Source organism: Hemitrygon akajei, chromosome 5 (genome assembly GCF_048418815.1).
Source record: "Hemitrygon akajei chromosome 5, sHemAka1.3, whole genome shotgun sequence".
Classification (NCBI taxonomy): Eukaryota; Metazoa; Chordata; class Chondrichthyes; order Myliobatiformes; family Dasyatidae; genus Hemitrygon; species Hemitrygon akajei.
Genome location: NC_133128.1, coordinates 51,443,686 through 51,459,763, shown reverse-complemented (window position 1 = coordinate 51,459,763; position 16,078 = coordinate 51,443,686). Strand labels below are relative to the sequence as shown.

At 37.7% G+C, this 16,078-nt stretch overlaps 1 protein-coding gene across 4 annotated transcripts in view; it reads left to right on the top strand.

The window, feature by feature from the left end:
• Positions 1 to 16,078, top strand: part of usp9 (ubiquitin specific peptidase 9) — a 284,080-nt gene that overhangs the window by 134,987 nt on the left and 133,015 nt on the right. For all 4 annotated transcript variants that reach the window (XM_073045518.1, XM_073045519.1, XM_073045520.1 and 1 more), the window contains 5 exons: positions 6,181 to 6,268; positions 7,243 to 7,585; positions 13,170 to 13,265; positions 13,751 to 13,962; positions 14,653 to 14,893. In XM_073045518.1, the coding sequence (XP_072901619.1) occupies positions 6,181 to 6,268; positions 7,243 to 7,585; positions 13,170 to 13,265; positions 13,751 to 13,962; positions 14,653 to 14,893 (980 nt within the window). The remainder of the gene's footprint in view (positions 1 to 6,180; positions 6,269 to 7,242; positions 7,586 to 13,169; positions 13,266 to 13,750; positions 13,963 to 14,652; positions 14,894 to 16,078) is intronic.

Below are 16,078 nucleotides of genomic sequence, written 5' to 3'. Positions count from 1 at the left end.
TAACAAAGATTGAAGTCTATAATTGAGAGCTGGTGTGGGTCCATTAGAAAACTAATACAATGGATTTTGGTTAGTTGAGCCGTTGGTTAATCAGGACAGCTGTTTATTTGGCACAACTCTTTAAAATACACAAACTAATCAAGAAAATAGCTGTGATTCCCTTTGTTCATTTTGGACACTAACCTCCTTAATTGGGACAGGAAACAAACAGTTTCTAACTAAATGTCAGTGGCATACACTTATGTGACATCTTGCTTAAAGCAGTTTTTAAATAGCATCAGTTTACAGACTGATGTTGTTTAAAAAAGTAGTGATTTTGTCACTGATAGTTAGGAAGAAATAAGAAGTGAGCCAGTTTAGCATTGCTTTGCTGGCTGTGGTTTCAGGCATTGAGACTTGGAGGTACAAGAAACGGCCAGGAATGAAAATGAAACTATTTCAGTACTTCAAGTTAGGAACTACGAAAACATGAAGGTAGTGACAATCATCTTTAATGTTACAATGAAAACAAAAATTTGGAAAAGGCTGTCAAAAGCATTGTAGGAAGACTGTCTGTAATGATTTGTTTTCATTTACAGTTACCGTAGATTCCGTACTACAGAGCGCACCTGATTAAAAGCCGCAGGCTCTAATTTTAGAAAGAAAATCAATTTTGTACTTGTACAAGCCGCACCGGATTTTAAGCCGCAGGTGTCCCACGTTGTAATATGAGATATTTACACAGAAAGATATTACACGTGAGGATTTTTTAACTTTTAATTAAATCCGTATGGTAACATAAACAAATACATATTGCAAATGCTTTTTTTCGAACCGTGCCTGTAACACGGCTACTTTTAAATATACATACGTATCGGTAACACACAAATTACATTGCGTATACTTTTTTACTGAACAGTGCACGAACAACATTCCAATATCTCCTAACGACTGGTAAAAAAATATATACTGCAGCCTACCAGGAAAAGTTATTGATCGCCTTTAACTTAAAAGCAGCGTTTTCGCTTGGGTCTAATGCGCTCCCCCCCCCCACCTTTCCGTTTATCGCAAACCGGTATTTTTCCACAAGACGCGGCGAAACCGGATGTGACGTCATAGCATCCCGGGATGTAGTACAGAAAACAAATATACTTAAAACACTTCTAACTTTAACTAGAAAATACTAACAAATGAATTACTAAGCGAAAATATTATAAACTAAATAACTGCCATAAAGGCAGCACAATGCTTTTCTTCGAGTGTTTTCCATGTTGATGAGGGTGAGTACAAATGACTGATTTACAATAATTTAATTGTGAAAGTGCGCTTGATTTATCGTACAATTTCATTGGACCTCTGTGAACTACTCATCAATTTTATTGGTCTACTGTTACGAGGCAAAATGTTTTTGGCGGCATGAAAAAAAAACATGCATTAGCCGCACCGTAGTAAAGGCCGCAGTGTTCAAAGCTGTTCAAAGCGTGGGAAAAAAGTAGCGGCTTATAATCCGGCATCTACGGTAATCAAAAGAACAGTTTACACTAGATGAATTCCTGAGTTGATAATTATCATGAACTAACACACAGTTTTATAGTACTGGAGGAGGAATGGCAGTGTTTTCTAATTTGTTCTGTATTTTATTTAAGCACATAATTTATTACTTAATTATAATGGTTATTTGTCTTTTTTTTAAATACCTTTTTAACTATTTCTATGAAACTTCCGCTAATTGGGGCAGCTGCTTAAATGTGCCAAAATGTACTTGTCCCAACATGTCTCAATTAACCAGAATCTACTGTACATATAATTCTATGATTACAAAGAGAAAAAAAACATGAGTGTAGACTCAATTACTTTGTATCTAACTGGAGATGGTTTTTTAAGTTTTGAATTCAGAAATCATCTGTGTTGCAACCTGAACTGCAAATACATTGGCAAAAGGAAGCAGTTAAGAGCTTGAACAAGGGGCGATGAGAAGAGCTACAAATACTGCTGTATTTTTAAAAATTATCCCAGAATTAGTTCATGCTGGAAGCTGCTGGTTTAACATTTAGCATGTACAAATAGTCATTTCCCAGAGTGCCGACTTACCTGCTACCATGTTCACCGTAGTTCTTCAGCATTAAATCTCTCAGCTTTATGATGACCAACCAAACCATCTATTTAGTCAGTTTTCTTGAGTTGTCGCCCTAATAAGTGATGTGCTAGTCATGGTGGCGGATGAACAAGTTTGTCGAGTGGAACAATGCCCATAACGGCCAATGTGAAAAATAGTGTTATACAATTCTACAAAATGAAAATAGGCCCTTTGGCCCTCTAAGCTAATGCTGATTTCCAAACAGCTATTTACAGTGATCATAAGAGTATCACGTTTTATACTCCCTGCATTCCCAATAACTGCTCCCAATTTCAACCACTGACCTGCACAACAGGTACAGTTCATAGTGTCCAACCTTCCTATCTACCTCTGTTGCTTCCTAATGAGAGAGAAACGGAGCATAGAAAAGAAAACAATGAAGTCATATGCAATTTGTGCAAGCTTCACTCATAGGCAAATTGTACAAGCTTCACTTAGAGGTTAAAATTTTATCTGTGTTTGACTTGATGCTATGAGTTTTGTCATTTTGGACTCCTGCAGTTTCTTCTTTATACCATTACGTTGAAATGCTGTAACCTCTCTGGGTCTGTGCCACTGATGTGCCCATATGCACTGTATGTACTGTGATAGTGATGTCTGGCATGTGATTTGTGTTATTCAAATAGAAAGCTTCCTTTATTGAAAGAAACTGAAGATGTTTTGTGTAACATGTAGCATATACTTATTCCCATGTTCTGATATATTGTCGTAAGACCACAAGGCATAGAAGCAAAATTAGGTCATTTAGTCTATTGAGTCTGCTCTGCCATTCTATCATAGCTGATCTCGGATTGCACTCAACCCCATACACCTGCCTTCTCACCATACCCTTGGATGCCTTGACTGATCAGGAAACTATCAACTTCCGCCTTATATATACCCACTGACTTGGTCTCCACCACGGTCTGTGGCAGGGCATTCCACAGATTCACTATCTCTGTTCTTAAAGGTCACCTTTCAATTTTGAGGCCATGCCCTCTAATTCTGGATAACCCCACCATAGGAAACATCCACCTTTTTTAGTGCTTTTAACATTCGGTAGGTTTCAATGAGAAGCCCCCCCCCCCCCCCCCCCCACATTCTTCTAAATTCAGTGAGTATGCGCCTAAAGCTGCCATGCGCTCCTTGTGTGTTAACCTCTTCATTCCCGGAATCATCTTCATGAACCTCCTCTAGACTCTATCCAAAGACCACTTATCCTTTCTGAGATAAGGGGCCCAGAACTGTTGACAACACTCCAAGTGTGGCCTGATCAGTGTCTTGTAAAGCCTCAGCATTATCCCCTTGCTTTTATATTCTGTTCCCTTTGAAATAAATGCCAACATTGCATTTGCCTTCTTTACCACAGACTCATCCTGTAAATTAATCTTCTGGGAGTCTTGCACAAGGACTCTTAAGTCCCTCTGCAGCTCTGATGTTTGACTTTTCTTCCCATTTAGATAATAGTATGCATCTTGTGAAATTGTTCCTTTTATCAAAATGCATTATCATATATTTCCCAACACTGAATTCCACCTGCCCCTTTTTTTTTGCCCATTCTTCCAATTTGTCTAAGTCCTACACATCTGTTTGGTGAGGCAACTGTGCCAGCACCTTATGTATGTTTGTAATCCATATAACTCTTTATTTGTTGTTTACTTAGTTGCTCATGAGTTATCTGTGCAGAAGAATATCTTATCCTTCTGTCATCTGCTATCTTTGTCAGCTTTCATGTAATTTTTGGATGCATTCAAATATATTGAATAAATCTCAGTCAATGTCTCTAAGCTTATAATCACTGCTTTACTATTTTGCTTAGAACTCCCACCATTTATGTTTGACATATTAATGCAAACATTGTTAACTGCACACATTGATCAGTACAATGAATTCTGTTAATCTCAAGAAGAAACTTAACAGGAAATTTAAAACACAATTTATTTAAATACTGTCAAGTCAGAACTTGAGCTTAGACTTCCAAGCACTGCATTGTTAGTCACTGTCACAAAACATGATCGGTGATTGTTCAAGTGATTGTAAGCTGTAATTTCTTTGTCCCATTCCCGAATGTTTTTGATAAGAGTATTTATGAGCGTATCGTTTCTTACATATTAGAACCATTCTTGGCCTTTTTAAAATAACTTCTACTTTGTGAAATTTTCTTTCACAGCATGTAAACTAAATATAACTTGAATGCTGTCACTGCCACTTCGTATTTGTATTATTTGTTTAATATGGTTTCATGTCTGGGATAAATACTATACATATGGTGAAACTGCTCTGCCCTATCTTATCAAGCTACAGTAACCTACGTTTAACTTATATCAAAACATTTCTTGTCTTGACCGGTGGTTGTTTTTTCCTTGTATATTAGCTATAAGTTATAGTTACTATATTTAAGCTAGAGTTTTGATGTAGTATTCTGAAGTCCATACTTGAATCCAAACATTGTTCTCTGAAGTATTTGAGTAAGTTGTTGAATGGTTGAACATGGAAGACAGTTAGCATTATTGTGGGGAAATTTGGGATGGTAAACAATTGGTGTTATTGCACATCTTTTTGCCATCCTGAGAGATTTTTATTTCAAAACTGCTTTGCCTGTTGTTTTCCTGAGTATAGCTTTACGAAAATATACATTTCAGTTATGTAATCACTAAATCTCACAATCTTTCTGTATTAAACCTATCAGAGGTTTTGTTCTTATGGCTTTACTGCAGCTATATTTTTACCCTGAAGGTATTAAATTACTGATCTTTTTTCTCCACCCTCTTTATTTTTCTCTGTCCCTCACCTATATGCCTCATCCTTGTCAAGTCATCAATTACCTTTTTTTTACCCCTGGTACTGTTGGAAGTTCTCTGAGATTAGTGTAAGTGCTGTTATTTGCAACACACCTTCTAGAAGATCACAGATTTTGTCTAATTAGCTTACACAAACATGCCAATAAGCATCTTATGCAAGTTAGATTGATGTGAAGCAAGGTTTTAAAGAACATCTTAGAAAGAGGGTATCTGACTTAATATTCTGTAAAGTATGCGACAGATGGAATAAGTACCATGGGAGACTTAAAAGAGATGACATGAGTGGATCAAGGGTTTTAAATCTTTGTTAGAATAAGTTAAGAACAAAATTAGAACATGGAGAAATCTGTGCATAAGTGTAAGATTTATAAATAGCAACATCCAGTGTTTGGTGATTACTTTTTTTTGTTGCCATTTTTTGATCCAACAGCTACATACATTAAAAATATGTGAGCAGTAGTCCGATTTAGGGTCTCCATAATATCTAGCTTGCAGAATGGTTCCATGTACCATTGTCGCCTCTGCAGCGTTTCATTCTGTCTATGTGCAGTACTTGCATTGGGCTATGCTTCTGATCTGTCCCCACATATGCTCATCCAAGTTCTAAAATGTGATAGGTTTCTATGATTAGAAAGGGGAATGGAGCAATTTTGCATCATTTGGATGTTCCATCTAAGGAGGCGCTTGTTCTGTGAAACCAGAGTGTAGTACACATCTCTAGGGGCTTCTCAATGTTCTTGGAGCTCCAATTTGAAAATATTTGATTGGGGTCCTTCATTATTTCTCTTGAGAGAGATTCAAGTGCTCTGAAAAAGGATGATTGAGGAAATTGTCAGAATTGGAATGGAAATAAGATAGGAGGAAGCTGTTATTTCATTGGTTTAGTTAAAATTCAGCTTGACTTGTAAAACTATTTCTAACTTAACAGTAGATTAATAAACTTATCGAATTTGTGTCTTTATAAAAGTGGTTGCAAGTATCAGTATTCAATCCCCCAATGATGGAAATAAAATGTTCTCTCATGAGTGGTTACAGAGTTCTCAACCTTGCTGCAAATAAATTGTGTATGTGTCATTGTACATTGTGATGACCAATCCCAGTATAGTGTTCGTGCAGTATAGATTTTCTCTTAATTGGTGTTAAAATGTTATCAAAATTTTGCTTACTCTTACATTGACATTTCCATGAATTAGAATAGATGACAGTATATTCTCCTGTGACATCTTTTTCATTGATATTCCAGTGAGTTTTCTGTGCATTAATGGACATTTGTACATCTTGCAGAGAACCCAGAGTATGATCCCCAAACAGTACGATCGGGAAGCCGCTATAGTCATGTACAAGAAGTTCAAGAAAGACTTAATTTCTTGAGGTGAGTTAGCGTATGTATGAAAATGTAAGAAATGACTGACAGTATAATAAGCATGACAATTAAGTTTTTTTACTGTTCATCCGCATAAGGAACAGTTTGTAAATTGACCTTACTTCAGCTATACATACTGTAGCTGAAGTATGGAAAATTTACAACAGAAAAAATTTCACTTTATATTTTCGTTTTTAAACTACATGACATTTTTTGATATTTCTGTAAGGGGAAATTTACATCTACTTTCTTTAGCCCTTCATTTTACAAAGGAGTAACATCTGTTTTCTATTATAATAGTAAATAATAGTTTCATCAAGCCTGAGATTATACTTGGAAGATAGGGTTAAAACCTATGTAGATGAATTTGAATTGTATACAAAAGAATGTTCCACTTTTAGATGGGCCATTTATTCCATGAGTAAAACTGTGATCTGAAAACTTAAAAAATGAAAATGAGAGGATTATTGGTTGAATTAAAAGCTATTTTGTGTGAAAATTATCTACTGTTCCTTGAAGTTAAATATTATTTATTAGCCTTACTACGATACTATTTTCTATTAGGGAAAAACAGATTTGTTTGGAGAATATTACATTTGTGTAACCTTTTGAGTTAACGGGTTCAAATTTTTCTCATCACAGTTCAGAGTATCCATGTGCAGGTGGGGTTCATGATGGTTCTTGGCCCCTGATGGTAAACTACTTTTTTGTTTCTAATGTTGTACTTATGATGGTAGATTAAGTGAGGAAAAACAAAAAGATGAAAAATAAATCAACATGACGAGTTCTGAATGTTTTTTCAAAATTGAGAGTTTTTGAGATGGGAAGCCAAACCTGTGCAGTTCTTGAGGTGCATTTCTTAGGACTAAGGCATAGAGAGTCATTAACATGTAATCTTGATCAATGCCATTATGTGAATTATCCTGGGCATAATCAGAAAATGTTACCAGGCGTATAATCTCAAAATTTGTTTTGTTGCTCAGGTTTTTATTAAAGGATGGTCAGCTATGGTTGTGTGCTCCTCAAGCCAAGCAGATCTGGAAATGTTTGGCTGAGAATGCCGTTTACCTTTGTGATCGTGAAGCCTGTTTTAAGTGGTTTTCAAAGTTAATGGGAGATGAGCCTGACTTAGACCCAGATATTAACAAGGACTTCTTTGAAAATAATGTTTTACAACTGGATCCATCTCTCTTAACGGAAAATGGAATGAAGTGCTTTGAACGCTTTTTCAAAGCTGTCAATTGTCGAGAAGGGAAGCTTGTAGCAAAACGGCGTGCTTATATGATGGATGACCTTGAGTTAATTGGACTGGAATATCTATGGAGGGTAAGGAGAAATACTGATTTTATTTTATTTTGATCATTGGATGACATTTTTAATTACTATAACAAGTTATGATTGTTGGTACATTAGCAAGGATACTGTTTTTCCTTAAATAGTCATAATAGCACACTTAAAGAATATTGTTTCTAATGCTTTTAAGAGAAAGTGTGAGATAGTGTTAAGTATGACTAATGTAGATAATTGAGAATTTTTTCAAAACAAAATGTGTCAACTGTTGATAAGTTTTGAATTCAGAAATTTCTGTTAAGCTAGAATAGAAAATTAACTTGAAACGTGGAAAATCCAAAAAAATCACAATTTAAGGAATCAAGTGTCTAATATAAATGTTTAATCTTAATGGAACCTTAAAGGTTGCTATTACTATTACATTTGAAATAGCTTACTGATTTTTTTGCTGGAGGTGTTGGTCACTAGGTTCTTGAGAACTTTTGCAATGCTTTTAATTTTGTTGGTTTGAGCAATGCTCGGCGTTCCTTTTGTGAAAACTTGCCCAGCCGTACTCCAAAATTAATTTCAATTTTGTGTTACGAACCCCGTAACTGGGTCACTTACCAGCAAAGATAGAGAGGTCCGTTGAAGTCTGATGGTACTATCTTTAACAGTACTTATTGGTAAAAATACACAAAAATAATATCAATGCAAACATACAGATAATATACTTTGTCAATACTAAATCTGAAAGTGCGGGTATAATAATAATCAATAAGAAATAGCTCTATCGTTGTCTAGGGGATAATGTATTGTCGGATGGAAATATAAAAGTCACTCAGTTCATGCAGTTCGTACAGGCTTCAGCCTTTGGGGACCGCTGGGTTTTCAACTGTTGGAGAGAGAGAGAGGATTTGAGAATAAAAACTTGCCAGCTTTCCTTTATCCGCTCTTGATCCGTATTCGTCCTTTAGCGAGGCCGTTCCGTGGAGGACTTATCATCCGGGCAAGGATGGACACACACACAAGCCTCCACCGGTCTCATACGTTTCTCCTGGTGCGTCTAAAGGGGTTGTTCCCCAGACCCTCTTTTATCCTTACTCACGGGGTCTCAGATGTCAATCAGGTTGGGATGATGCAATCCCTCAACCAGCCCACTCTGGTCATTTCCTGAGGGCTTCAATGAATAGTACAGTACTCAATACACAATTCCGTCTCCAAGAGACAATAGTTGTTATCAATGGTTCCGCCTTTCTGGAGCCAGGACACATTCCAAAACCTGTGTATTCTGGACGTCTCTCTCTCATTTCCTGGGTCCCAGACCCGAATTAATAGCGATCTTGCGATTCTCAAAAAGGAGGGGGGCTACTTTGTACCCTTTGGCCCCTCAGAGTTGGGGCACATTCGTAACATTTGTCAGTTCATGTGTCATTCTCAAGTATTTTTTTTTTACTTTTGCTCTTATTTTTGAATTAATTCATCTCCCACCACTCAACTTTCCGTAATACCTCTTCTGACTCCCATTTTCCCCAGAATAAACTCTAGCAATCTATCCACTCCCCACTTTTAAAGTAGAGATCAAATGAGAATAAAACATTGCATACAACTTTGACACAGTAATAATACGCTGTGCAGAAGATATGCCCACGATCATATTTGAGAGAGGTGAGATGCAGTGCAAACTGAGGAATCTCTTGCCTGTCATAATGATTAACTTCTGATGTCCTGTCATAAAGTTTAACTTCCTAGGCAACTTTATTCTTACAACACACACAAAATGCTGGTGGAACACAGCAGGCCAGGCAGCATCTATAGGAAGAAGCATTGTCGACGTTTTGGCCTGAAACATCAACAGTGCTTCTTCCTATAGATGCTGCCTGGCCTGCTGTGTTCCACCAGAATTTTCTGAGTGTTGCTTGAATTTCCAGCATCTGCAGATTTCCTTGTGATAACTTTATTCTTAGCTGTTTTGTCTCTGATCTGTGGCTGTCATGATTTTCTGATGTGGGTGGGTGGCATTCCCATCTATTTAATTCCACCGATACTCTCAATATATCATTCATTTTATCATTTTTAATGCTCCTGCTAGAGTATCAGTGCTTAAGTGTTTACGTGCACCAGTGATTTGTTAGCCATCTAACGTGTATCCGTCTCAGGTCTGGTGCATCTGTCCCTTTAGGTTTTGTACAGAACGCTATAATGCATCATGGTCTATCATGTTAGCTGTTTACCTAAGTAATGAACTGATAAGTACATAGAGGTACGTAGTGCCTTGTAAAAGAATTCAGCCCTCAATCTTTTGTTCACATAATTAAGTATTACATCCAGGAATCTTGATCATTTTAACTGAGAATTTTTATTCGTGAATCACACAATCCTCTTTTTTGCAATAGAGGCCAACAAAAGAGGAAAATTGTAAAACATGAAAAACTAAAAATTCATCTCTAGCTACTATTATAGCCAGTATTCTTTTTTAAATAAGACTTTATTAGCTTTGCACAATGTGATGGAGCAAGAATTGCCCATTCCTCCTTGCCAAGTTAGTTGGAGAGCAGCGGTGGACAACAATCTTGAGGTCTTGCTAGAGGTGTTCGATCATGTTAAGGTCAGGTCTCTGATTGGACCACTCAAGGACATCAGTTTTCTTCATTTGAAGCCACTCCGTGGATGCTCTGGCATTGTGCTTTGGGTTATTGTCATGCTGAAAGATGAACGTCCTCCCCAGTTTACGTCTGGCAGAGGCTAGCAGATTTTTATCCAGGAACTCTGTTTCATCTGACTACAAGACCTGGTTCAACATCTTAACAATATCTTCTAAGTGACTCTTTGCAAAGTCTTTACGGGCAAGGATATACTTTTTAACCAGGGCTTCTATGTTGCCACTCTTCCATAAATACTCTTTTTGTACGAGGCCTTAAAAATAGTGGAGCCATGAACTTCATCTCCAGTTGCAGCACTGATTTCTGCAGCTCCCTCAGAGTGTCTGCTGATCTTTATTTTGGTTTGGTGTGTTGAAAATCTACCATACTGTTGGACCTTACAGAGTGAAGGGGTGTGTACTCATTGAAAACAGACGGTCCTCCAATTTATTACATCAACAAATTGGGTGAGTTGGTAAGGTAATACAGTATATCTTGAGGAAAGTTAGCATAAGGGAATGAGTACTTTTTCAGCTTCTCAATTTTAGTTTTTAATTTTTAATAAATTGTTGACCGATTTTGATTTGACATGATCTACAATGTTGTAGATTTGCTCAAAAATTTAATATCAATATATTTCAAATTTGGAAAGTGAAACAGTGAAATGTGAAAATAGTTGTGGGGCTTAGTACTTTTTTCACGGCACTGTATTTCAAAAGCAAAGTTCTGCTGTCTGTTATTTTGCTACTTCTAATTACCTTGCACTACCAATAGGTAGTTGTATTAAATGCCTAGCTAAATAAGGTTCATTCCAAAGTGTTGCATACACTGTCACCAAGTTTACTGATGAGGGCTGTGCATTAAGGATAGTTTGCTCAGATATTATTATACAGGAGACTGATCTGAAAGTTTAAGGTCCATGTGGTCCAGGACAAATTGGCAAACTGGATACAAAATTGGCTCAGCAATAGGAGACAGGAGATTGTTTCAGTGATGGGGTAACTTGCTAGTAGTGTTCCTCAGGGATTGCTGCTAGAAACTGAAGATCTATCTTGGGCCCAACACATTGATGCATTTACAAAGAAGGCAAGCCAATTAGGTTCTAAGGAGGTTTTGTATGTCACTAAAGACATAGAAATTTCTACGGAAGTACTGTAGACAACATTCGAACTTGTTGCAGCACTATCTGGTATGGAGGGCCATTGCACAGAACCAAGAAGCTGCAGAGGGTTGCAAACTCAGCCAGCTCCATCATGAGCTCTAGCTTTCTCAGCATTGAGGACATCTTCAAAAGGAGATGCCTCAAAAAGGCGGATCAATCATTAAGGATCCCTATCACCCAGGATTTCCTATCTTATTAGTACCATTAGAGAGGGGGTACAGGAGCCTGATGACACGCACTCAGCATTTTAGGAGTTGTGACATAATATGATTGGCAGGAAAGATACTGAGGGGGTTTTCTCTGGCTGAAGTTCTTTTTACTCATACTTCTCTGAATAAGGGATGAGATATTTCCAGCAGATGAGGGGTGTGCAGTCAGTCAGTAAGTTCAATCTAACCGTTGTGGTTACATTTTTTGGACACTCAGGCAATTAAATATGAAAATCAGGCAGGAAAAATATTTGCCATCATCTTCAATAATAGAACAGGGTTGAGTTTTTATTATTTAGACTTGTACCTTTTTTTTGCTCCCAAGTGAAACTTATTTATTGCCTCTTGTATCCAGAGGCCAAGAGGCAATATTAGTGCTAATATTGAAGCCAGTAAAGAGAAGGTTCTACCCTTTGATTCAAGGATGAACATTTTCACTAATGCTTTATGGAGATGAGAAGAATGAGAATTATTGAAACATGGAAGCTAATTCACAGGCTTGACAGTACATGCTAAGAGGCCATTTCCCTGTGGACAAGCCATATCATGGCATAATTGCAGAATATTGGTTGTAGTTTAAAAAAATTAGGTTGGAAATCTAAGCTCTTCTGTGATCCAAAGGTTGATTCTGCCATGTTACTGCTGATATTGAAGAGTATACAATACACTTCACTGCATTCACTGTAACCTCACAAAGCATAGATCAATACAGCTGATGATGCAATATATCTATTTCTCATGTATGGTGAATACACCTTTGAGACTGAAAAAAAGCAATTCCAATTTGCAATATTGGAATTTTTTTTTAGGCTCAAAGGTGTTCATGCAATTTGTAAACCCTGTCTAAACAAGATCTCCCTTTTCATTTGAATAGGAAAAAGTATTTGAATGGGTAAAAATAGTTTTCTTTCTCCTCTTCATTTGGATGGGTATTAAGGATGTAATACTGAGGCTTTATAAAACATTGGTCAATCTGCACTTGGAGTTTAGAGAGCATTTTTAGAAAAGATCTGCTGGTATTGGAGAAGGTCCAGAGGAGGTTCATGAGAATGAGACTGAGAATGAAAGAGTTAACATATGAGGTGCATTTTATTGCTCTGGTCCTTTACTTGCTGAAGTTTAGAACAGTGGGGAGGGGGTTCTTAAAGAAACCTGTCAAATACTAAAAGGCCTAGATCAAGTGGATGTTTCATAAATTTGGGGAATCTAGGACCAGAGGGTGGTGAATCTGTACAATTCATTGCCATAGGCGATGTGGAAGCCAAGACATTGGGTATATTTAAAGCAAAGGTTGTTAAGTTTTTGATTAGCCAGGGTGTCAAAAGTTACAGGGTAAAGGAGGGAAAGTGGGAATGAAAGGGATGCTAAATCATACTTAATCAGCCATGGTCGAATGGCGGAGCAGACTTAATGGGCCAAATGCCCTATTTCTGCTCCTGTCTTCTGGTCTTATTAATCGTGATTATGAGTGTGATTAAACTGCATAGCAAAGGAAAATGAGTTTGTTAATTGGATTGTACTAGTAAAAGTTTGCAGCTCTGTGTGGAGAATTTTTCCAAAGTTTGTCTCTTTTTTTTTAATCCTAAGTTTTGCTTAAGATTTATCACTTTATTTCCTGTCTTCAATAGGTTGTAATTCAAGGAAGTGATGACATTGCCAGTCGAGCAATAGATCTGCTGAAGGAAATATACACAAATCTTGGGCCAAGGTTGCAGGTTAATCAAGTATGTATTTTGACTTGGAATTTTAGTGTGAAACTGATTTTACTTGCTGTTAATATCTTGCTGTTAATATGCATTATGCCAAGTTAAACTACTAGATTTTTAATGCTGGTATTTTCATTTTCTGCTTTAGTACTCAAGATATAGCTGCTGTGCCCAATAAACATTTGCAATATTCTGAAGATAATTCAATATTTAGGACTCAACTCTTTAAGGACATGAAAGAAATCTTGATGTATACTTGTCGTAATGTGATCCAAAGATAATCTTGTGAAGCAAAAAAAATTATAGATGCATTTCGGTAGTGCTGCAAAATTAGGAATTATCAAACTTGCGTATGTTTAGCTTATATAATGAAATTGGGATAAGTGGAGGGGGGAAAGCAAGCTGGCGAAAGAAATTGATGGAAGTTATTGTTTTAGCCAATTGAAGCTATTAAACCACATTTATTTGTAATGATCATCTTATCCTAATATTCACACATCTAGGTTGAGATTCATGAAGACTTTATTCAGTCATGTTTTGATCGATTGAAGGCTTCCTATGACACACTGTGTGTACTGGATGGCGATAAAGACAGTATTAATTGTGCAAGACAAGAGGCAATACGGATGGTACGCGTTTTGACAGTGCTTCGAGAATACATAAATGAATGTGACAGTGACTACCATGAAGAGCGAACAATTCTTCCCATGTCTAGGTTTGTATATTTGCAGGTCTGCTTTCAAGTAAAGGTAAATAGTAGATTATGTTCTGACTTGTCAATTAAAATACTTGCTTTATTGTTTCCCCAAATTTTTCCTATCTTAAGAAGGTTTTTAGAGTTGTATTTTTGACTATTGAACCTTTTTTGTCATTTTGAAATTATCAATATTGAAGTGATGGCAATTTCATGTTGCACAAAATAGCCTCAATGACCTGTAGCTGAAGATAGTATCAATTGTGCATGTCAGTTGATTTATCTTTCACTTTTATCAAATTTTTGAGGCACTTCTTTATTGAACATTTTATTTTGTCTGGATTTGCTTTTCATAGGCTGATCTTTTAATAAATGTGTAAATTTGCTGAAAAATGCAATTAAATGAGCTTAGTTCAATTTGTAGCAATTGTGAACAAAGCTTATGCCATCTCCCAATTCTGATTCAGAAGACCAAACGACACCTTCACTTTGGCCTTGTAGTGTAATTAAATGGAGCTTGTGACATAACAGATCAGTAAATTGCATTATTCTGAAATATGTCCACAGTTACTGGAGCAATCTTATGCAACAATAATATTACTGCGAGATGGCAAATTTGTAATGTGTTGTATATATAGAGACTTCTGATTTCCTCCATTTGGAATGGCTAGGATCATGGCGCTATTAATTTCATTGTTTTTTTTAAAACAGAGCTTTTCGTGGGAAGCATGTGTCACTGGTTGTACGATTTCCAAATCAAGGACGTCAAGTAGAAGATTTGGACATTTGGTCTCACACAAATGACTCCATTGGGTCTGTTAGGCGCTGCATCCTCAGTAGAATAAAGGCCAACAGTGCACATACAAAAGTTGAACTGTTTATTGGCGGTGAACTTGTAGATCCTGCTGATGATAGAAAATTGATTGGACAGTTGAACCTTAAAGATAAAACAGTAAGTACATTGTTAAAATATATGTGTAATATATTAAAGTCAGTCAAAGATTGATTGAAGTAGCCCATTCCTGGTTTAATATGTACCTTGTAGGTAGTCATGTGCTGTCTTTATAAACTTCATAGGTATTTGTCACATGATATTTATATTAATTTTACTGCAAATTCCTCCATTTGTTTCTATCAAGGAAGTTCACTTGTCAACAAAGTTATAAGCTATTGACTTTAAAAGAAGAAATTGCTTACAAGACAATAACATATTTTAATGTAGTCTTAGTTGAGAAGTTAATTAGGGTGGTATGTTGCTTGGTGATGGCAACAATAGCATTATCAGTTGAGTGTAGCGATGTACACACAGCGCTGAAATAACGACATGCAGTCAGTAAGTCGTTTCGAGATTAGTTTATTCAAACTTCGCGGCGCTGGCATTTAATCCCTAGCGCCCGCCCTCTCCGGGCGGAAGTGACATCAGAGGTGCATTACCAAAGTCTCCCCCCGCGTGCTGGCTATTTGTGAGCCAGTTCACCGGCGCAGAAAGTGGGTCGCCACATAACCCCCCCCCAGAACCGGCGATACACCCCCACCAATGTCCACAGTCTGGATCTGCCTCTGCACTGCGGTGCCTGAACCTCGACTGGCTGCGCCAAGCCCACGTGGGCTGGTTTGAGTCGGTCCACTGTGAAAACCTCCTCTTCCCCCCAATGTCCAGAATGTACGTGGACCCGTTGTTGTTGATCACCTTGAACGGCCCCTCGTATGGCCGCTGTAGCGGTGCCCGGTGTCCACCCCTTCGTACAAACACAAACTTACAGTTCTGTAGGTCTTTGGGTACATGGGTCGGGGTCCGTCCGTGCTGTGAAGTTGGTACGGGGGCCAGGTTGCCGAGCCTTTCGCGTAGTCTGTCCAGGACTGCTGCGGGTTCTTCCTCTTGTTGGGGCTGGTATGAACTCTCCTGGGACGGCTAGGGGTGTGCCGTACACCAACTCGGCCGACAAAGCATGCAGATCCTCTTTAGGCACTGTGCGAATTCCAAGCAGGACCCAGGGAAGCTCGTCCACCCAGTTAGGTCCTCTCAGGCGGGACATGAGAGCCGACTTCAAGTGACGGTGGAATCATTCCACTAGTCTGTTCAACTGTGGGTGGTAGGCAGTAGTGTGGTGTAGTTGCGTACCCAACAGGCTGGCCA